Source organism: Anomaloglossus baeobatrachus, chromosome 6 (genome assembly GCF_048569485.1).
Source record: "Anomaloglossus baeobatrachus isolate aAnoBae1 chromosome 6, aAnoBae1.hap1, whole genome shotgun sequence".
Classification (NCBI taxonomy): Eukaryota; Metazoa; Chordata; class Amphibia; order Anura; family Aromobatidae; genus Anomaloglossus; species Anomaloglossus baeobatrachus.
In genome coordinates, this window is record NC_134358.1 from 506403720 (window position 1) to 506428376 (window position 24657).

General features: G+C 42.5%; 1 protein-coding gene across 1 annotated transcript in view; it reads right to left on the reverse strand.

Moving 5' to 3' along the window:
• Positions 1 to 24657, reverse strand: part of PTPRN2 (protein tyrosine phosphatase receptor type N2) — a 1389072-nt gene that overhangs the window by 825691 nt on the left and 538724 nt on the right. The window contains exon 10 of the mRNA XM_075315450.1: positions 14734 to 14820. Within this exon, the coding sequence (XP_075171565.1) occupies positions 14734 to 14820 (87 nt within the window). The remainder of the gene's footprint in view (positions 1 to 14733; positions 14821 to 24657) is intronic.

The window sequence follows — 24657 nt, forward strand, 5'->3', positions numbered from 1 at the left end:
ATTGAACAACTTTATTTCATGTATAACCTCCCTATTGTATAATCTTTTTGATTTGTACACCATCTATATCTATATAGGCAATCTCTCTGTTTGCATACATCTTGTCCCTTTATATTTGGGTATTGGGGGATGCCCCTTTTTGCAGTTTATTTATACAACGTCATCACCAGAGGGTCCCATGATATTAGGTACTTAACACTGCACATATACCGGGTCTTTTGTTATACTGTTATTTTTCTATACATATATTGGCATATTGTTGCAACCATTTGGGTTAGGCTCCGCCTAGTGGGTGTTGTCCTCTATGTCTGTTTTAAATGTTTTTAACATGTTCTATTTTTGTACTCAATAAAGGTGTCTTTTTGATATTATAATTCAATAGGTGTGCCCCTGATTTCATGTGCAGCATCTTTCTTCTTTTCCCAGGAAACGCCTAAAGGCCGCATTACACGTAGCAACATCGCTAGCGATGTCACTAGTGAAAGCACCCAGCCCCGTCGTTTGTGCGTCACGGGCAAATCGTTGCCCGTGGCGAACAATATCACTGGTACGCATCACTGTCGCCGCCGGACAACCTCTTTTTTAAGGGGGCGGTTCGTGCGGCATCACAGCGACATCATCATGCAGGACACCAATTGAAGCGGAGGGGCGGAGAGCAGACGCAAGTACGTCACTCCCACCTCGTTGCCGGAGGACGCAGGACGCTGTTGTTCGTCGTTCCTGGGGTGTCACACGCAGTGATGTGTGCTACCACAGGAACGACAAACAAGCAGCGTCCAGAATAAGGAAAGACATTTTGAAAATGAACAACGTGTCAACAATCAACGATTTGGTAAGTAATTTTGATCGTTAGCGGTCGCTCGTGTCACACGCAACAACGGCGCTAACGAGAATGGATGTGTGTCACGAATTCCGTGACCCCAGCGATATCTTGTTAAATATGTCGTTGCATGTAACGGGACCATAAGTCTGGGTGATTGTCCAGATGGTCAGACAGACTATCAGGTACTTTTGTATTCCTTAAAGTACTGCTGAATGTGGAACTATTTTTCCAGATCAGTCATACTCTGAATTTGCTTCTATTGACTGTGGGTCTGCAGTCAACTTCATTGATTCAGGACTTGTTCTGAGATTAGCAATAGGGACAATTAGGTTGGACGGACTCATTCAAATTGTTGCCATTGACAGGACACCGTTACTCCACATCCTTGAAGAGCTGATAATGGTGGAATTCACACTTTGAATCCATCTCCTGCTATGTTTTGGATAACTTACCTGTAGGGTTGGTATTGGGATTTCCATGGCCACACATTCACAATCCTGTCATTGATTGGTGTCAGAAGGCTATTGTTAAGTGGAGCTCCAATTGTCATGAGTAATTTCTTATTTCTGTACAGATTTTGTTTGCTAGTCTGGAGGGTCTGCTGGGGTACCTGAAACACTTCACAAATTTGTTCTCAGAAATATAGGTAGAGATATTACAATCCCATCCTCATTATGACTGTAAATTTACAGAAGGGTCATGTCCTTCCTCCTCATCTGTAGCTGCTGGGTTTCTCCTTGTTAAAAAGAAAAATGGTGGCTTCTATTCTTGCCTCCATTTCTGTGAATTAAACAAGATAACAGTTAAGAATACTTATTCACTTCCACTTATCAATGATCTGTATAATCAGCTTACTGGGCTAAATGATTTTCAAAACTTGATCTTAAGCCCACTTTACACGTTGCAATTAGTTGTACAATTGCATTTGCGATGTGACACGCCCAGGTTGCATACGGGATCTTATGATATTGCACGTAGGTCGTTCATTTGCTGTCACACGTGCGTTAGTAGTCTATGTTAAATTGATCAATTTTGTGTGCAATCCTTTAGATCATGTGTTCTGTGACGTATGCATTGGGCGCCTTTTTTTTTTTTTTTTTTATTTATTGACTTGCCAAGCGTGTGTAATGTGTAGGGATGCGTTTTTACTATGTCATCTGCCATTCAGCTCTGCTACATGGCCGCTAACAGCAGACACAGACAGCCATGCAGCAGAGCTGAATGGCAGATGACAGCAGACACAGACAGCCATGTAGCAGAGCTGAATGGCAGATGACAGCAGACACAGACAGAGCCGCACTGTCAGAATGAACTCGGGTGAACTTCACCCGACTTCACGGTCATGCTGCGGCTCTGTCTGTGTCGCGTCCTGATTAGCGGTCACCTGTGAAGGACTCACCGGTGACCGCTAATCTCCTAAGTGACTGAAGTTAGCAGCCCTCTCTCATACTCACCAATCCCCGATCCCCGGCACAGCACGGCGTTCACACGGCTCCGGCGGCTTTTACTGTTTTGAAAAAGCCGGCCGCCCATTAAACAATCTCGGATTCCCTGCTTTCCCCGCCCACCGGCGCCTATGATTGGTTACAGTGAGACACGCCCCTACGCTGAGTGACAGGTGTCACACTGCACCCAATCACAGCAGCCGGTGGGCGTGTCTATACTGTGTAGTGAAATAAATAATTAAATAATTAAAAAAAACGGCGTGCGGTCCCCCCCAATTTTAAAACCAGCCAGATAAAGCCATACGGCTGAAGGCTGGTATTCTCAGGATGGGGAGCTCCACGTTATGGGGAGCCCCCCAGCCTAACAATATCAGTCAGCAGCCGCCCAGAATTGCCGCATACATTAGATGCGACAGTTCTGGGACTGTACCCGGCTCTTCCCGATTTGCCCTGGTGCGTTGGCAAATCGGGGTAATAAGGAGTTATTGGCAGCCCATAGCTGCCAATAAGTCCTAGATTAATCATGTCAGGCGTCTATGAGACACCTTCCATGATTAATCTGTAAATTACAGTAAATAAACACACACACCTGAAAAATCCTTTATTAGAAATAAAAAACACAAACATATACCCTGGTTAACCACGTTAATCAGCCCCAAAAAGCCCTCCATGTCCGGCGTAATCCAGGATGCTCCAGCATCGCTTCCAGCGCTGCTGCATGGAAGTGACCGGAGCTGCAGAAGACACCGCCGCTCCGGTCACCTCCACGCAGCTAATGAAGACAGCCGTGCGATCAGCTGAGCTGTCACTGAGGTTACCCGCGGCCACCACTGGATCCAGTGACAGCGGATGCGGCACGATGCGTTTTTTTTGCTGCACAAAAAAACGAGCCAGGCAACGTTCCATCCGGCTGCCGCATCGGCTAAATCTGTCGCATGCGGCAAAAAACGGATGGAACGCAAGCCCATGCGGCACAATGTGGCACTAATTAAAGTCTATGCAGGAAAAACGCAACCGGCAGCAAAAAAAAAAAAGGTTACGTTTTTCCTGCAAAGTGCCGGATTGTGCCGCAAAGGAAAAACCGGAGGTGTGAAAGCAGCCTTATTGGGTTGTGTATCACACAACCAGAAGTAAAGCCTGTAATCAGCTGCTGCAGAGTCCACATGCTGAAGAAGCCAAAGATCACCCGGGAACACTGTAAACGTGGGACCGTTACTACGCTGCTGGCCTAAAACAGAGAAGTTTTGCAACAGAGAGTTTTGCACAAACTTCGCCCATTGTCATGGCAGCATTGGACTCTGTTCAGATGGCAGATTCAGACACTCAATGGTTTCTCTGGGATCAACACAGGCAGACTCGGGTATCGACCTGGTCTTTGCGGATTCATAAGCAGGCTAACAGGTTAATCTCTGCTAGTCTGCTTGCTCCTTTAATCACATGTTGTGGTGAGACCTATCACATGTGCCCCCCCTATTTATGTTGGTGGATTCCTTTTACCCATGGCAGCTATAGTTTATTCTATGTTTGTCTGTTACGTGTGGTGACCCAGACTCTCTGCTGAAAACTGTGCTTAAGTTGTGCCTATTGCTTAGAGCGGTTGTAGAGTTTGCCCCTGTTGTTTTGTACTTCCCTCCTGCTCTTGTTTTCTTCTCCTTTTGTGTGACAGAGTTGTGGTTTTCCCCTTGTCTGTCTTTATCAGTGATTTTCAACACACTGCTGTCCCTTACCTCCCTCGGTGGAGAGGAAATCAGATCAGGACTGTTAAGGAGAAAGGCCAGGAAGCAGACTAAGGCCTCTCCACCATCAGGAGTATCCCTGAGATTAGGGATAGCATAGGGTCCCTTAGCTTGAGGGAGAGCTTAGGAACCCGGTTCCCCGGTTCTCAGTAACAACAATTGGGGAAAAAATAGTAATTTTCCTCTGCTTACCACCATGAAACTAATGGTGAGACAGAAAGGACCATTCAATTGGATCAATCAGTTGGGTCAGTCAGTCCACTGGAGCTTTGTCTTTTTTATATTATGGTTTTCATCCTCATTTTGGTGAATTCTCTAGGATGAGATTTGGGTGCCCTGGAGTAAAGGTTGCCACACAGAAACTTGGAAATATCTGGAGGGAGGTTTGGAAGAATATTGGGATGGCTCAGTTGTGCCAAAAATGGAAGGCTGATATGAAACATTTGGTGAGTCCCATCTTTAATATGGGTGATAAGGTGTGATTATGATCCAAAAACATTACATCAGCGAATTTGAGTCCTAAATTTATTGTTGCAAGAGATTCTCGAGATTGTTATTTGGGTGGCCTTTAAATTAAGACTTCCTCCAACGCTTCGCAATCCCAAATGTGCTCCACAAATGCCTGTTGAAAAATGTGTCCCATCGGTGTTGTCCACCTCGTCTCTGCCTCCCCGTTTCTATTGATGGAGGTTTGAAGCACAACGTATAGAGGATCGTGGAGTCTCAAACGATCTGGATTTCTTCCCAATATTTCATGCACTGGAAGAGATACAGATACAAGGAGAGATTTTGGGTGCCGACTCATTCAATGAATAATAATTGTCTGGTCAACGCCTTAAATCGCAGGTTTCCTGGGAAATCTGGAGGTCCGGTGGTCCCTCTTAGGAGACGGGATACGTCATGATTCCTCCTATTGGTGTGTCTGGATGCAGTGAGTAAAAGTTCAGCTCTCCAATCTTGAGCAGGTGCATTCAGGATAGTGAAGGATACTTTAGTCATCCAATCGGAGAATGGGGCAGGCTGACCTGTCAGTATAGTGATAAACAGTTCAACCGTCCAATCGGAGACATGGGCGTGTTGAGCTGTCAGTATGGTGATAGACAGCTCAGCCATCCAGTCAGGCCAGGGCATGCAAGGTTTCCTCCATGTGTCTCCTGTTTGGAGTGATTACCTTGCTACTGAGCTGCCTCTCTGCCTTCAATTACTGCCAGTTGTAGCTTTAGCTTGGTGATGCCTGCGTGCCTATAGTTCATGTGCTCAGTCTGATCTTTTGTTTACCTGACCTTGGATCTTGCTTCTGATGATCCATTTGTAGTTAAAACTGTGAAATAAATTCTCTATAATTCGGCTGGAGATCATTAGTTATCATAGACCCTGTGAAACAATGATCCATTTGCCTAGCCCCTTTGTCTTGATTTGATACCTTACTATGCCGGTGTCTACCCCCTTTGTTTATTGCTAGCACTCTTGATATCTGACCCCAGACTGCTTGACTACCCAGCCTCATGGCTAGCCCACGAGTAGTACCTAGCGTCACAGCCCTAAAGAAGACTTGCAATGAGTACAAGGATACATGTGTCACAAAGGTAGCTTAATGAAAAACACTAAGGAGCAAAGGCACTAAATATTGTCTTATCTGGTAGAAACAAAATAAAAGAGAAAAAGCTACGCTCACATTTTCAAGTTACAAGTTAAGTGATACACAACAAGACATGCACTTAATAATGGAGCAGCTGCTGCAGGTACACGATTGCACAGGACAATAGTTCAGACAAGGCAGAAAAATGACAGAAGACTTGTTCACTCCGCACTGCTGCTGAAGACTTTCCAAAGAAACATCCAGGAGACCAGTGGAGATAAGTGGTTTTTATTCAATGCATTTCAAAGCCATTACAAGCTTCTTCTTCTTCAGGAAAGGAACCACTTCACTCCACTGGAGGGTCCTGGATTTTTCTTTGGAAAGTCTTCAGAAGCAGCGCGGAGTGAACATGTCTTCTGTCCATTTTCTACAAAGGTAGCTTAGTAATATATCACTACATATGGATCATGTTTGAAACCATACAAGGCATAGAAGAATCACAGGTGATATAGACTATATAACAATCCCCTGAACTATATAGGGATCATTCACCTCCACCTATGTAATTTGGGGGGATTTGCCATCGCTTCCTAAAAGGGCAAATTGTTTCTGATCCATATTGGAAATTTTCCACATAGGATGAGACATTTGGCAAAAACTTCAAGAACTTTTTTCAATCCCTAAAGGGTGCTTTACACACTGCGACATCGCTAACGATATATCGTCGGGGTCACGGTGTTTGTGACGCATATCCGGCGTCGTTAGTGACATCGCAGCATGTGACAGCTAGGAGCGACGATCAACGATAGCAAAAACGTCAAAAATCGTTGATCGTTGACACGTCACTCCTTTTCATAATATCGTTGGTGGTGCATGCCGTCGGTTGTTCGTCGTTCCTGTGGCATCACACATCGCTATGTGTCACACCACAGGAACGACAAACATCTCCTTACCTGCGTCCACCGGCAATGAGGAAGGAAGGAGGTGGGCGGCAAGTTCTGGCCGCTCATCTCCGCCCCTCCTCTGCTATTGAGCAGCCGCTTAGTGACACAGCTGTGACGTTGCTGTGACGCCTAACGCACCTCCCCCTTGAAGGAGGGATTGTTTGGCGGTCACAGCGACGTCGCTGAACAGGTATGTGCGTGTGACGCTGCTGTAGCAATAATGTTTGCTACGGCAGCGATCACCAAATGTCGCACGAACGACGGGAGCGGGTGCTATCGCTCGCAACATCGCTAGCAATCGCTAGCGTTGTCGCAGCGTGTAAAGCATCCTTAATTCAAAATTGTTCGATTGTAAGCTGATTGCCTTTTTTCAATGTCTGGAATCTTGAAACATTGGAAAATTATTGGCAAAAGAATGGAGAGAGATTTGTAGCAAAACATTTTTTAAACTATACTATATAGCTACTATAAATGGAAGGAACAAAAATGCTACACAGCTCCATACACATTAGGTTGTGTTACACTGTGTTCTGATGCCTTTTTGTCATAGTTTACATTAATGTTTAGCAATTTATATAACAGTAGCTCTTCAGTCATATCAGACTAGCCAGGCTAGACTTCACAGCTCATGCTCATCAATGATCCTTAGCTGTCACTGGTTTTCTGGTTACCCATGTGCCACTTAGGTGTTGCCAAACAAATATGTATCAGGAACACTCCATACAACCTTCGTTTTGGAGATAGTCTGACATAGTTGTCTACCCATAACAAATTTGTTGATCCATACATTTACCCATTTTTCCTGGGAATTTCAAATTTTCTGAAAAAAAGATTTGTTGCATGTTTTAAGGGAAGAATACAGTCCTATATGAAGCACCGTACAACAGCACTCAATCTAGTATGACAATATTGATGAATAATCCACAGGAGTAAAGACCACGTTACACGCAACGACATCGCTAACGAGATGTCATTGGGGTCACGGAATTCGTGACGCACATCCGGCCTCGTTAGCGACGTCGCTGCGTGTGACATATGCGAGCGACCACTAATGATGTAAAATACTCACCAAATCGTTGATTGTTGACACGTCGTCCATTTCACAAATGTCGTTCCTCATGTAGGACGCAGGTTGTTCATCGTTCCTGAGGCAGCACACATCGCTACGTGTCACACCCCAGGAACGACGAACAACAGCGTTTCTGCGTCCTCCAGCAACGAGGTGGGAGTGACGTGAATGCAACTGCTCTCCGCCCCTCCGCTTCAATTGGACGCCTGCCGTGTGACGTCGCTGTGACGCCGCACGAACCGCCCCCTTAGAAAAGAGGCGGTTCGCCGGCCACAGCGACGTCGCTAGGAAGGTAAGTACGTGTAACGGGTACTAGTGATATTGTGCGCCACGGGCAGCGATTTGCCCGTGATGCACAAACGACGGGGCGGGTGCTTTCACGAGCGACATCGCTAGCGATGTCGCTGCGTGTAAAGCCCCCTTAAGGCTATGTGCCCACAATCAATGTTTGCAGCATTTTGGATGCAGCGAGTTTTCACTGCGTCCAAAATGGTGCATTGTACAGTACAAGCACGGTGGATGGGATTTGTAGAAATCCCATGCCCACTGTGCGCGTAAGGCCCGCAGCGAAAACTGACTTGTGGTGCAACTTTCCGAGCTGCAAGCATGTCAATTCTTTGCTGACTAGTCGCAAGCCTCCTCCATAGGGAGAACTCAAGCAAGAGACTCCAGCTTTCCGAATCCTGATCGTGGGCAGGGACAGCTGCGTTCTCCTGCGGAGGAGACATGGGGCACAACAGATCGGGATCCACCACATCCAGGAGGCAGTGAGTCCTGATCGTGGGCACATACCTTAAGATGTCCAAATTCATTAAGAGGAGTATGCGTCTTAATGAATTTTGTACATATTTCAGCTGTCATGTATGAGAGAGTCAAAAGTATGTTTTGTGATTCTTAGTGCAATGATGTGCTTCCAAGGTGGTGGCTTGATGGTCATGGACATAAGGAGGCAGATGTGATGGGCAACATGTTCACTGGCTTATGAATGTGTTTAGGGCAAGTTTCGACTAGGGAAAGTGGCACAAATTGAAGTGTCACATGTAAACAGGGCCATGTAAACACAGTGTAAACAGGCCCATGATGGTGGACTTAAGACTCAGGGGGAACTCTAAAATAGATAAAGGACTGGGCGTAGCTTGTGTGGGAATAAAAGAGGAGGGCAGAGCATTTTTTTTTAAAAAAATTAACTTTGCAAACAACAAAAATCTGCACATTAATTCCAACTAATCTGTATCAGTAGGAGTTTTCTCTGCAGACATGGGTCAAGGATTCACATTGAGTGTACTATTGTGATACTACAGACACAGTTTCCTTCACACAGTGCATATAAAGACAGACAATTGTTTTATCCAGACCTAGCCCTTCGGCATGATATCTTCCACGCTATTTCTCATTTTGCAATATTACATCATTAATTTTATCTTTCCTGCCTTCTGGATGAGGGTAAGTTTTCATGCAGTGTTATTAGAAAGATGTGATGACAGTGCTAGTCTATGTTTAGCCATGGGCTAAAAAGTATTAACCATTGGTGAGGGCAGATTATTAGGGCTGTAAACAAGATTATGGCATATAATATAATTTGTGATGCAATAATAAAAGGAAATCAGTCTCATATGAATGTATAGCTTGCCATTTTTTATACTTATATAGGTCCCTTAATATCTCCTACTAACATTAAGAACTGTTTGGTGCAATAAATGGGCTTTCCAGCATATATGTCATGAAAATAGAATTTTCCACATTTCAGAGTTATTTGGCTGCGCTTTCAGAGATCCAATGTTTGTTGAGAACATATGTACAATTTATTCTTCAGATATGATACATATCAACACACAAGATCATCCTAACAGTTTATGCCGAATCTCCAGTATGTACATTTCATCATGATAGTGAACAATATAAGGAAAACAACATTATGTATATATATATATATATATATATATATATATATTATGAATCTTAACAATTTCATAATATTATATCAATAGTACATATTTAACATAAAAAAACATATTTACCATATAGACAAGCCTTTTTCCTTAAAAAAAATTCAGCTGTCAGCATGAAATTTAAAAAATTGACATGCAATGTTTTGTATATGAAAACTAAGACTACGATATCATGTATGGCAGAGGTGTCAAACACCAGGCCTGCAGGCCGAATCCAGAATGCCTCATCATTTTCAATGGTCTGTGAGATCAGGACAAAGAAGGACCCTTTAGCCACTTTCCTTCATATGGAGAGCTGGTCAAAGCAGCAGGGGTATCGTTGTTACCAAAAAAAGATCCGGGGTTCCAGCCCTGAACATCTTGACTGTAGCCCCGGATCCCCTGTGGCCACCACATTGAACTACGTAGGCATCATCATGGCGCCAACACCGTTCAGTCCTTTGATAGAGCATGAAGCAAAAAGATCCATCCTCTATCACTATCCGTCTCCTAAGCCGCTGACCTCTATAGGCCTACAGTTTATGAGATGTCAGCCTGCCCACGCAAGCAGCGAGATGTCATTTCATCTCACTGTCTCTGAAGGCCACCTATAGAAGAAAAGACGGAGGCTGCGGTGCCGGCAATTAGGTGAGTATAAACTTTTTTAAAATGTGTAATGGATGTGTGGAGGCTCTGTATATAACTGTATATATACTGTATATAAAAGGCTATGTGGGGCCTCATGCTGTACAGTACCTACAAGAAGTATTCAACCCCCTGCAAATTTAGCAGGTTTGATAAGATGTAAATAAGTTAGAGCCTGCAAACTTCAAACAAGAGCAGGATTTATTAACAGATGAATAAATCTTACAAACCAACAAGTTATGTTGCTCAGTTAAATTTTAATAAATTTTCAACATAAAAGTGTGGGTCAATTATTATTCAACCCCTAGGTTTAATATTTTGTGGAATAACCCTTGTTTGCAATTACAGCTAATAATCGTCTTTTATAAGACCTGATCAGGCCGGCACAGGTCCCTGGAGTTATCTTGGCCCACTCCTCCATGCAGATCTTCTCCAAGTTATCTAGGTTCTTTGGGTGTCTCATGTGGACTTTAATTTTGAGCAACTTCCACAAGTTTTCAATTGGGTTAAGGTCAGGAGACTGACTAGGCCACTGCAACACCTTGATTTTTTCCCTCTTGAACCAGGCCTTGGTTTTCTTGGCTGTGTGCTTTGGGTCGTTGTCTTGTTGGAAGATGAAATGACGACCCATCTTAAGATCCTTGATGGAGGAGCGGAGGTTCTTGGCCAAAATCTCCAGGAAGGCCGTGCTATCGATCTTCCCATGGATGCGGACCAGATGGCCAGGCCCCTTGGCTTAGAAACAGCCCCACAGCATGATGCTGCCACCACCATGCTTGACTGTAGGGATGGTATTCTTGGGGTCGGTTGCAGTGCCATCCAGTCTCCAAACGTCACGTGTGTGGTTGGCACCAAAGATCTCGATCTTGGTCTCATCAGACTAGAGAACCTTGAACCAGTCTGTCTCAGAGTCGTCGAAGTGATCATGAGCAAACTGTAGACGAGCCTTGACATGACGCTTTGAAAGTAAAGGTACCTTACGGGCTCGTCTGGAATGGAGACCATTGCGGTGGAGTACGTCACTTATGGTATTGACTGAAACCAATGTCCCCACTGCCATGAGATCTTCCTGGAGCTCCTTCCTTGTTGTCCTTGGGTTAGCCTTGACTCTTCGGACAAGCCTGGCCTCGGCACGGGTGGAAACTTTCAAAGGCTGTCCAGACCGTGGAAGGCTAACAGTAGTTCCATAAGCCTTCCACTTCCGGATGATGCTCCCAACAGTGGAGACAGGTAGGCCCAACTCCTTGGAAAGGGTTTTGTACCCCTTGCCAGCCTTGTGACCCTCCACGATCTTGTCTCTGATGGCCTTGGAATGCTCCTTTGTCTTTCCCATGTTGACCAAGTATGAGTGCTGTTCACAAGTTTGGGGAGGGTCTTAATTAGTCAGAAAAGGCTGGAAAAAGAGATAATTAATCCAAACATGTGAAGCTCATTGTTCTTTGTGCCTGAAATACTTCTTAATACTTTAGGGGAACCAAACAGAATTCTTGTGCTTTGAGGGGTTGAATAATAAATGACACCCAGAATAAACGTTTCACAATTTAAAAAAAAAATAAAAAAAGAAATAACATTCTTTTTTGCTGCAGTGCATTTCACACTTCCAGGCTGATCTACAGTCCAAATGTCACAATGCCAAGTTAATTCCGAATGTGTAAACCTGCTAAATCTGCAGGGGGTTGAATACTACTTGTAGGCACTGTATATAGGAGGCTATGTGGGGATACTGCTGTATATAGGAGGCTATGTGGGGGCCCATTCTGTATATAGAAGGCTATGAGAGCTTTGGGTGTAAATAAGAGGCTGTGTGGTGGCTCATGCTGTATACAGGAGGCTAAATGGGGACTCCTGCTGTATATAGGAGGCTCTATGGGGCTCATGTCATACATAGGAGGCTATGTGGGGGTTCATACTGTATGTGGGAGGCTATGTGGGGACTTATTCTGTATATAGGATGCTATGTGGGGCTTCCCGCTATATATAGGAGGCTTTGTGGTGCTTACGCTCTATACAGAAATATAGAAGGGTATGTAGGGCTCACGCTGTTTATAGGAGGCTATGTGAGGGCTCCTGCTATGTACAGGAAACTATGTGGGAGCTAATGCTGAATATAAGAGGCTATGTCCTCCCTAACAGTCACGTGGCCCCTCGGGAAAATTAATTTTCCACCCCTGTTGTATAGAGCTCTACATAAGGGAAAAAAAATGCGGCCCTTTCAAGGCAACCATAATGCTGATATGGCCCTCAGTGAAATTCAGTTTGACACCCCTAACGTAAGTGATATACTTTAATCGTGTAAGGTTGAAATGTGTGGCCAAATGTATATGCTAGACATTCAAGTGTGTCTGATCATACCTTTTAATTAAGAACTACAATTTTTATCAATATGAATTCAATACAATACCTTGACATGCTATGTAAGCAATTTACATCCCAAACATGTGGTGCCAACATAAGGACATATACAACATAAACCTCTCTTTACAGAGCATCACAAAATCAGATTTTTTATTTTTTTTTCAAAACTAGCCACCTTGCACCTTTTATCTTAAGATATGCAGAGCTGAGAGGAAAATTAAGGAATGACCCATCTGTCTACTACAACTATTTAACCAATTTAAATGAGGTAGTCTGGCTGATCTTACAGCGAAAAGGGCACTGGCACATTTGTGGCTATTAAATAGACTTGGTGCTAACCGATTAAAACTACCATGAACGTAATCTCTGGCCATAGGATGGGAGCTTAAAGGGGTGGTTTACTACTCAGCATTAGTGACCACATTCATGTAAAACTCATAGAGAACGTTTTCTCAAATATCTTGTGTAGCAAATTCTATATCTGAGCGGTGTTATTGCAGTCCGATCATCCCCATCAAGTGACCTCTGAGATCTGGTGATGTTACGTCAACGTCCAGTTGACCCGAAATCACCAAGGCCAGCCTCAGTCTCCGTGAATGACTGGGCTGATGTTATAGTTTCTCTGCTCGTCACAGCCCATGGTCACAGTCCAGCAAGTAGCACATTCTCACCTTCGCTGCAGAGCACTGCAAGCAGGAGTGATGCTGGGCTGTGATGAGTGGTGAAACTCCCCCACAGCCCAGTCACTTAGGAAGACCAAGGCTGGCTGTGGTGATGTCGGGTCAACTGCAAGTTGATGTGACATCACTGGATCTCAGAGTTCATGGAGAGCAGGGATGTCACGTAATGGAGATGAGCGGACTGCAATAGCACCACTCAGAGTCAGAATTTACTTCACAAGGTATTCGAGAAAAGCCTCCATTATGAGCTTTACATGGATGTGGCCACTAATACTGAGTACTGAACCACCCCTTTAAGAATGCCCTACTAACTAATAACTCTTTTTTTATAAGATGGCTTGGTATGATGTCACATCTGTGTCAAGCCACAATGATGACGTTGCGTCAGGCCAGATAATCAAAAAAAGAACCGTGGATGACCGGAGGTAAGAGGCGGTTTTCATCATGAACCGAGTAGTGCGAATCGATTTGCCTCATTTCTACTATTATAGTCTATGGGCACTTTCAGTTATATGTGAAAAAGTGTTTCCAATGGTAAATGAATATCGCGTATGTGATGCCGAGTTAAGCTAAAGTTGAGTCTTAACATATATGATGGATCAATTAGTATTCTTTTTGGAACTGATCCCATTGATTTATAATGGTTTGATCAGATTGTCAAATTACAACGTAAATTTGAAGAAAGCTAAATACGGCAATTTTGCCATTTTGAAGGTCGCCATCTTTTCATTTTTTTGATATATATATATATATATATATATTTATATTTATTTACATATATTTATTGCATGTTAGAATATGTTTCTTTAGTTTCTCCACAAGCATAATAGCTGTAAATTAATGCTGTTATATATAAGGGTTTTGTGTGTGGATTGCTACCACTGATGGTCCACCCTTGGACAGGCCATCAATTTTTAACCAAGACCCCATCAATTCAGCATATCAAACGGATAATAGGGTTCAGGCTTGTACTGATTCTGACATTTTGATGGCAGGATTATTGCTGCAGATAATTACTGCGGCAAAAAGAAACAGCATAACAGTTCTTAGTACTAGATATTATCCGTGGAACTAATTAATTTACTGAACACAAGATATTGTATTGTTAAATTGACTTTACCGTATATAACGCTTTATATACAAGAAAAGTTTATTTTGTTCTTACTAACTAAAATTGTACAATTCATCGTATTTCTGATGGATTTGTGTCTTATTATTAAAACCATGAGCCGCTATTTGCATGCTGATCCTTTCCATATTTCTGTGGATGTGTTGAAATGTTAGAAATTCTGTAAGTTTCCTCTGTCATGGTAAAATGATATAGCATAATTCATCAAATAGAATATCCCTGCTCTATCTTTAACGACATGACTTTCTTCACTTAAGTTTACTTAAAATCCGGTCTCATTTCTTTTTAAATTTAGAATACTCCTCAAAATATTTCTCAACAATTTTACTAGAAATGGATAAAGCAGAGGTGGCGCTGATGGAGGAATAAAATATGAGCGCGGGTAGATAATGAAACCTACCTGACATCACTAAACACATTCATCGGCTGTTTCAGGAGCACGGCCACCTCGTTTAATAATTCCAGACCCTTCTCCACAGTCAGGGGGCTGTTAAGAGAGAGCAGAGAAAAAGCATTAGCAAAAAAATGGAACTCATCAATAGGCGAAAGGCTTAAGTCCCAAAAGAGTTATCACCTTGGCCTTTCAAGATATAAAAGCCATAGCTTGCTATATTCCTGTCACATTGAGAGCGTGATATCTAGGGAATAGGGATCAGGTGTTTTGGAGAACATGATGAATCACCTGAATTTTCCAGCAATAGGACAAACAATATACTGTAAATGAAATCCTTAGGAAGTGTGATATGTCCCCATTGTATCCAGATATAAACTGTCACATGTGTGTGTTTTGGTATAGACGGTATATATATATATATATATATATATATATATATATATATATATATATATATATATACAGTGCCTACAAGTAGTATTCAACCCCCTGCAGATTTAGCAGGTTTACACATTCGGAATTAACTTGGCATTGTGACATTTGGACTGTAGATCAGCCTGGAAGTGTGAAATGCACTGCAGCAAAAAAGAATGTTATTTCATCATAGTATCATAGTTTTTAAGGTTGAAGGGAGACTCTAAGTCCATCTAGTTCATCCCGTAGCCTAACATGTTGATCCAGAGGAAGGCAAAAAAAACCCCAATGTGCCAAACAAGTTCCAATGGGGAAAAAATGTCCTTCCTGACTCCACATCCGGCAATCAGACTAGATCCCTGGATCAATACCCTGTCATAAAATCTAATATACATAACTGGTGATATTAAATTTTTCAAGAAAGGCATCCAGGCTCTGCTTAAATGTTAGTAGTGAATCACTCATTACAACATCATGCGGCAGAGAGTTCCATAGTCTCACTGCTCGTACAGTAAAGAATCCTCGTCTGTGATTATGATTAAACCTTCTTTCCTCAAGACGTAGCGGATGCCCCCGTGTTCCAGTCGCAGGCCTAGGTGTAAAAAGATCTTTGGAAAGGTCTCTGTACTGTCCCCTCATATATTTATACATTGTGATTAGATCCCCCCTAAGCCTTCGTTTTTCCAAACTAAATAACCCCAAGTTTAATAACCTGTCTTGGTATTGCAGCCCACCCATTCCTCTAATAATCTTGGTGGCTCTTCTCTGCACCCTCTCCAGTTCAGCTATGTCCTTCTTATATATCGGTGACCAGAATTGTACACAGTATTCTAAGTGCGGTCGCACTAGTGACTTGTACAGAGGTAGAACTATATTTTTTTCATGAACACTTATACCTCTTTTAATACATCCCATTATTTTATTAGCCCTGGCAGCAGCTGCCTGACACTGTCCACTAAAGTGAAGTTTACCATCCACCCATACACCCAAGTCTTTTTCTGTGTCTGTTTTACCCAGTGTTCTACAATTAAGTACATAATCATAAATGTTATTTCCTCTACCCAAGTGCATGACCTTACATTTATCTACATTAAACTTCAATTGCCACTTCTCAGCCCAATCCTCCAATTTACATAAATCTCCCTGTAATATAAAATTATCCTCCTCTGTATTGATTACCCTGCAGAGTTTAGTATCATCTGCAAATATTGAAATTCTACTCCGCATGCCCCCAACAAGGTCATTTATAAATATGTTGAAAAGAAGCGGGCCCAATACTGACCCCTGTGGTACCCCACTATGAACTGAGACCCAGTCCGAGTACGTACCATTAATAACCACCCTTTGTTTCCTATCACTGAGCCAGTTTTTAACCCAGTTACACATATTTTCCCCTATCCCCATTATTCTCATTTTATGTACCAACCTTTTGTGTGGCACCGTATCAAAAGCTTTTGAAAAGTCCATATACACAACATCCACTGCATTTCCCTGGTCCAGGCTTGAACTTACCTCTTCATAAAAGCTGATCAAATTAGTTTGACAGGATCGATCCCTCATAAACCCATGTTGATACTCTGTCATAAGGTTATTTTTCTTGAGATACTCCAGTATAGCATCTCTCAAGAAACCCTCAAGGATTTTACCAACCATAGAGGTTAAACTTACCGGCCTATAATTTCCCGGCTCAGTTTTTGTCCCCTTTTTGAATATTGGCACCACATTTGCTATGCGCCAGTCCTACGGTACCGACCCTGTTATCAAGGAATCTGAGAAGATTAAAAATAATGGTCTATCTATCACAGAACTCAATTCCTGTAGTACTCTGGGGTGTATGCCATCCGGGCCCGGAGATTTGTCAACCTTAGTGATTTCGAGGCGGCGGCGTACTTCCTGCTGGGTTAAGCAGGTAATATTCAAGGGTGAATTTATGGTATCACTGGTCATGTCATCTGCCATGGCATTTTCTTGTATAAAAACCGTAGAAAAAAAGTCATTCAGCAGGTTTGCTTTACCCTCATCCCCTTCCACCATTTCACCAAGACTATTTTTAAGGGGGCCAACACTATCGCTTTTCAGTTTTTTACTGTTTATGTAGTTAAAGAATATTTTAGGATTATTTTTACTTTCTCTCGCAATGAGTCTCTCTGTCTCAAACTTAGCTAACTTAATTTGCTTTTTACATATTTTATTTAATTTTCTATAATTATATAATGCCTCATCACTACCTACCCTCTTTAATTCTTTTAAGGCTTTCTGTTTTTCTTTTATTGCTTCCCTTACAGCTCTATTTAGCCATAGGGGTTTCCTCCTATTTCTAGCATGTTTGTTCCCATAGGGTATATTTTCTGCACAAGCCCTATTCAGGATGCTCATAAAAGTCTCCCATTTGCTTTGTGTACTTTTATTACTTAGTACATCATCCCAGTTTATTGCACTAAGATCATCTCTCAACCGTTTAAAATTTGCTTTCCTGAAGTTTAGTGTCCTTGTAGCCCCTCTACTAGACATCTTACTAAAGAATACATGAAAACTTATAAATTTTGTGATCACTATTCCCCAAGTAACCCCCAACTTGTATATTTGATATGCGGTCTGGCCTATTGGTTAGTACAAGGTCTAGTAGTGCTCCCCCTCTTGTGGGGTCCTGTACCATTTGTGAAAGGTAATTATCTTTCATTGTTATCAAAAATCTATTTCCTTTGCTGGAACTGCAAGTTTCTGTTCCCCAATTTATATCAGGATAGTTAAAGTCCCCCATAATAATTACCTCTCCGAGACTCGCTGCTTTATCAATTTGCTTTATGAGGAGATTCTCTACCTCTTCCATAATATTCGGCGTCTTATAACACACCCCTATCAGTATTTTATTATTCATTCTCCCCCCCCCCTTATCTCCACCCATAGGGACTCTACATTCTCAGTACCCTCACATATGTTGTCACGCAGGATGGGTTTTAAGGATGATTTTACATATAGACACACACCTCCCCCTCGCTTATTTGTACGGTCATTCCTGAATAGGCTATAACCCTGTAAATTAACAGCCCAGTCATAGCTCTCATCCAGCCATGTCTCTGATATCCCCACTATATCATAATTTTCTTCCAACAATATTAATTCTAATTCCTCCACCTTATTTGTGAGGCTTCGGGCATTAGTGTACATGCACGTTACGTATGACTCTGTACCTGTATTCCTGCTTACTGTATTAACTGTCCTAACCCTTCCCCCCGTACCACCCCCAATTTCATTACTTGTGCCCTGGTCACTATCTGCACTACATTCCCCTTCTATAAAGTGAATACCCTCGCCCCCCATTCCTAGTTTAAACACTCCTCCAACCTTCTAGCCATTTTCTGCCCCAGCAGAGCTGCACCTTCCCCATTAAGATGCAGCCCATCCCTAGCATAGAATCTGTAGCCAACTGAAAAGTCGGCCCAATTCTCCAGGAACCCAAAACCCTCTTTCCTACACCAATTCCTGAGCCACCTGTTAACCTCCCTGATCTCTCTTTGCCTCTCTGGTGTGGCTCGTGGCACAGGTAGTATTTCCAAAAATACCACCTTTGAGGTCCATGCTTTAAGCTTACAACCTAATTCCCTGAAATCATCTTTAAGGACCTTCCACCTACCTCTAACGTTGTCATTTGTGCCAATGTGTACAATGACCGCTGGGTCCTCCCCAGCCCCTCCCAGTAATCTGTCAACCCGATCAGCGATGTGCCGAACTCGAGCGCCAGGAAGACAACACACTGTTCGGCGATCCCTGTCTTTGTGACAGATTGCCCTATCTGTCCCCCTAATAATTGAGTCCCCCACTACCAGTACCTGTCTTGCCTGCCCTGCACTCCTATTCCCCCCCTTACTGGAGCAGACACTCCTCTGGCGTTCAGAGGTCATGCCTTGCTGCAGCAATGCTACCCCTGTAGTGACATCCCCCTCATCTGCCAAGTTTGCAAACCTATTGGGGTGTGTCAGTTCAGGACTAGCCTTCCTAGCACTTTTCCCTTTACCCCCCTTTCTAACTGTCACCCAGCTACCTACCTCACCGTCCTGCCGCTCCCTACTACGATCCTCCCCCACATCTGACCCAGCAAGCTGCTGCTCAGTGAGCAGCACACTCCTTTCCATATTGCTAATGCATCTCAGAGTTGCCAGCTGCTCATTTAGATCCAGTATCTGGGCTTCCAAATGTGCAACTTGTGCACATCTCGAACAACAGTATGCACCCTCGAACGGCTTTTCAAGGACTGCATACATGAGACAAGATGTACACTGGATCGCATTAGCAATAGTGGAGCACATTTTCTTTTTTTATTTTTTTTATAAATTGTGAAAAGTTTATTCAGAGGGTCATTTATTATTCAACCCCTCAAAGCACAAGAATTCTGTTTGGTTCCCCTAAAGTATTAAGAAGTATTTCAGGCACAAAGAACAATGAGCTTCACATGTTTGGATTAATTATCTCTTTTTCCAGCCTTTTCTGACTAATTAAGACCCTCCCCAAACTTGTGAACAGCACTCATACTTGGTCAACATGGGAAAGACAAAGGAGCATTCCAAGGCCATCAGAGACAAGATCGTGGAGGGTCACAAGGCTGGCAAGGGGTACAAAACCCTTTCCAAGGAGTTGGAACTACCTGTCTCCACTGTTGGGAGCATCATCCGGAAGTGGAAGGCTTATGGAACTACTGTTAGCCTTCCACGGCCTGGACAGCCTTTGAAAGTTTCCACCCGTGCCGAGGCCAGGCTTGTCCAAAGAGTCTAGGCTAACCCAAGGACAAGAAGGAAGGAGCTCCGGGAAGATCTCATGGCAGTGGGGACATTGGTTTCAGTCAATACCATAAGTAATGTACTCCACCGCAATGGTCTCCGTTCCAGACGAGCCCGTAAGGTACCTTTACTTTCAAAGCGTCATGTCAAGGCTCGTCTACAGTTTGCTCATGATCACTTGGAGGACTCTGAGACAGACTGGTTCAAGGTTCTCTGGTCTGATGAGACCAAGATCCAGATCTTTGGTGCCAACCACACACGTGACGTTTGGAGACTAGATGGCACTGCATACGACCCCAAGAATACCATCCCTACAGTCAAGCATGGTGGTGGCAGCATCATGCTGTGGGGCTGTTTCTCAGCCAAGGGGCCTGGCCATCTGGTCCGCATCCATGGGAAGATGGATAGCACGGCCTACCTGGAGATTTTGGCCAAGAACCTCCACTCCTCCATCAAGGATCTTAAGATGGGTTGTCATTTCATCTTCCTACAAGACAACGACCCAAAGCACACAGCCAAGACAACCAAGGCCTGGTTCAAGAGGGAAAAAATCAAGGTGTTGCAGTGGCCTAGTCAGTCTCCTGACCTTAACCCAATTGAAAACTTGTGGAAGGAGCTCAAGATTAAAGTCCACATGAGACACCCAAAGAACCTAGATAACTTGGAGAAGATCTGCATGGAGGAGTGGGCCAAGATAACTCCAGAGACCTGTGTCGGCCTGATCAGGTCTTATAAAAGATGATTATTAGCTGTAATTGCAAACAAGGGTTATTCCACAAAATATTAAACCTAGGAGTTGAATAATAATTGACCCACACTTTTATGTTGAAAATTTATTAAAATTTAACTGAGCAACATAACTTGTTGGTTTGTAAGATTTATGCATCTGTTAATAAATCCTGCTCTTGTTTGAAGTTTGCAGGCTCTAACTTATTTGCATCTTATCAAACCTGCTAAATCTGCAGGGGGTTGAATACTACTTGTAGGCACTGTATGTGTGTTTGTGTGTGTGTGTGTGTGTGTGTGTGTGTGTGTGTGTGTGTGAGAATAAAAATATAAAACGTAGGAGCAACACCAGGGTAAAGTGGGTGCAAAGCCTCCCTGTCAAGAACCCCAAACCATTCAGATAGAAAATAATAATTGGAGGCAGAACACTGAGCAGTATGACAAAAAAATCCACAGTGGTTTATTAGCCCATAGTGGCAGTGGCAATGTTTTGATTCTGAACTGTGAACCTTTCCCAAGCACACACATACCCAATGATATTTTCCCTGGCACACATGATAATCTGGTCAAACCATTTTCAAATCCTGAAGGTCCCATGGCCTCCTTGTTTCACCTCAGCTTTAATTTCTTCCATAGATTTTCTATTGGATTCAGGTCAGATGATTGGCTGGGCCATTCTAGCAGCTTTATTTTCTTTCACTGAAACAAATTGAGTTTCCTTGGCTGTGTGTCTGGGATCATTGTCTTGCTAAAATATCCCCCCTTGTTTCACCTTTATCATCCTGGTAGATGGCAGCAGATTTTTATCAAAAATGTCTCGGTACATTTGTCCATTCATCCCTCTTCAATTATATGAAGTTTGCCATTGCAGTAAGCTAAAAACAGCCCCGCATCATGATGTTCCCACCACCAAACTTCACTGTTGGTATGGTATTTTGGACTGATATGCAGTGCATTTTAGCCTCCAAACATGGTGTGTATTATGGCATCGAAAGAGTTCAATTTTGGTCTCATCTGACCAGACTATATTCACCCAGGAGTTCACATGTTTGTCTAAATGTTTTTGAACAAACTTTTTTTTTAACTTCGTTTTATTAACAATTTCAAACATGGTACAACTGACATTTGCCATATAAAGATAGCTCAGTATATAGATAGTAATATTTGAATATAACAATGAACAGTCATATAAAGTCCATAATATCTTTAGCAGTTAAGATAGAACAATGTTATTATCCATACTTCTTATCATTTGCAGATATATCCAATTTTACATTGAGCATAAGAAAAGCTGTAACTATCAGCATTACCATATTTTGAAAACAAGATAGAAAGAGGAAGAGAAAAAGGAAGAAAGAAAGAACAACAACAGCCACATTGCACTATTATATCTCAATATACCATTGGACAGTGCTTCATATCCCAACGTCTAACGGGAACCACCATTATCCGCATAATCTCCCTCAAACCTCCGCAAGTGTGTCTGGCGAAGAATTCCACAAACCCCAGATTTTGTTAAATTTTCCCGGGCACTCTCTATTATAATATACCAACCGCTCATAGATTATGGTTGCATTGACTAGTTTAACCCAGGACCGCACAGTTGGATTCGAATCTCCCATCCACCTCAGAGCTATTAATTTCCTAGCCAGAAACAATTCCTCTCTGAGGAATATTGTCATGTAATGATCCCAGGACTCTTCCTCCACCACCCCAAACAGGCATATCAAAGGGTCACACAAAACAGGAATCGACACAATCGATGTCAGCAGAGATATCACTCCCCGCCAGTACGAAGATATATTGGGACAGCTCCAAATCATATGTATGAAATTTGCACCTGAGAGATGACACCTCGGGCACTCCGATGTACGAGAACGGCCCATACTAAATAATCGAGTTGGAGTAAGGTATGCCTGGTGGACAATGTAGCATTGAATCAACTTATTATTAACTGACGGGGATACCGCAGTCGGATTTTTGAACAAACTTTGAACATGCTTTTTGTTCAGGAATGGAGTCTTGTGTGATGAGCGTGCATACAAGCCATGGTGGTTGAGTGCATTACTTATTGTTTTCTTTGAAACAATTGTACCTGTGGATTGGATTCCAGGTCATTCTGTAGCTCTCAACAGATGGTTCTTGGCTGTTGGACAACAATTCTGATAATTATTTTCACTCCTCTGTCTGAAATATTGCGGGGAGCACCTGGTCGTGTTTAGGTTATGGTGAAATAATTGTTCTTTAAAACTTCCGAATTATGACCACAACAGTGCTCACTGGAGCCCTCATTAGTTTAAAAAAACATTTCTGTACCGAATGCCATTAGTTTTGCAACAATAGGTTTGTGATGGTCTTGAGACAGCTCACTGGTTTTTGCCCATCATGAGATGTTTCTTGTGTGGAACATTAGTAATGAGGCACCTTTTTATAGGCCATCCAGCTGATATTATTTTTCACTAAGTGGCAGGATTGCTTTCTAATTACTGATAGATAAACTACTGATAGGTGTCAAGACTTTCCATGGTTTTTTGCACCTCTCTTTCTTACTTTTTCCCTATATAATTTCTCATTATTACACATAACTTAATTTATTGACATCTATGGGTTTACTTTATTGCGTATATGGATTGGATGGGTTGTTACATCTTTAGAAATATATGTACTTACCCTCTTCACAAAACATGACGTACTGAGTACGCCATGGATCGTGTCAGGGTAATCACCACCAACTGCTGGAGCAGTCAGCGGGGAGTCTTGCACATGTCAGCTGATTTGAACACCTGACATGAATGCCTCGCAAGGCGTGGGTGGATCCACGATCCACTCGTGCCTGTTAACCCCTTAGATCGCACTGTCAAAATGTGACAGCGCTATGTAAATGCCCGCCGTAGTAAGCAATCACTCGCCACCATCGAAAGTCACATAGCATGATCACGTGGAGCCGATGGTTGCCATGGCAGCACAGGGTCATGTGATGACTCCTGTAGCTATCATGACTCACTTCCTCTTACTGCAAGGAGAGTGACGGCTGTAAGAAGAAAGCAGAATTTCAGCAGATCAGAGCTGTGCAGCTGTCATCTACAGAAATGCACAAGCGATCAGACTGCTGATCCTTATAACCCCCTAAGGGGACTAGAAAAATGAAAAAAAACAACAAAAAAAAAGTTAAAAAAAGTTTTAAAAAATAAAAATTAAAAAACCTGAATGTTCAAATCACCCCTCATTCGCCCCATTGAAAATTAAAAGGTTAAAAAAAATATGTATACACATATTTGGTATTGCCGCGTTCAGGAATGCTCGATTTATCAAAATATAAAATCAATTAATCTGATTGGTAAACAGTGTAGCGGCAAAAAAATTCCAAACAGCAAAATTATGTGTTTTTTCGTCGCTGCACATTTTCTGCAAAATGCAATTACAAGCAATCAAAAATTAGCATCTCCGCAAGAATGCTACCGTTAAAAATGTCAGCTCAAGACCCAAAAAATAAGCCATCACTGAGCCCCAGATCCCGAAAAATGAGATGGGTTTCAGAAAATGGCGAAAAAAGGATGCCACTTTTTTTGGACAATCTTGTGAATTTTTTTTAACCCCTTAGATTAAAGTAAACCTATAAATGTTTGGTGTCTACAAACTCGTACCAACCTGTGGCATTACACCAACACATCAGTTTTACCATATAGTGAACATAATGAATAAATTATCCCAAAAAAACATTGTGCAATCGCACTTATTTTTTTCAATTTTTCCGCACTTGGAATTTTTTTGCTGTTTTCCAGTACACTATATGGTGAAACTCACAGTTTCATTTAAAAGTACAACTTGTCCCGCAAAAAAGTTACAGCTCTCGGAATAGCGGGAGCAAAAAGAAAAACAAACGGAAAATTGCCCGGGGGTGAAGGGGTTAAAATTGGTGACTCTTTCAATACTTATTTCACTCGCTGATTATCAATCTGTCTATCTAGCTATATACATCACACTTCAAATAAAGTACAGTTATGGAACTTTTGAA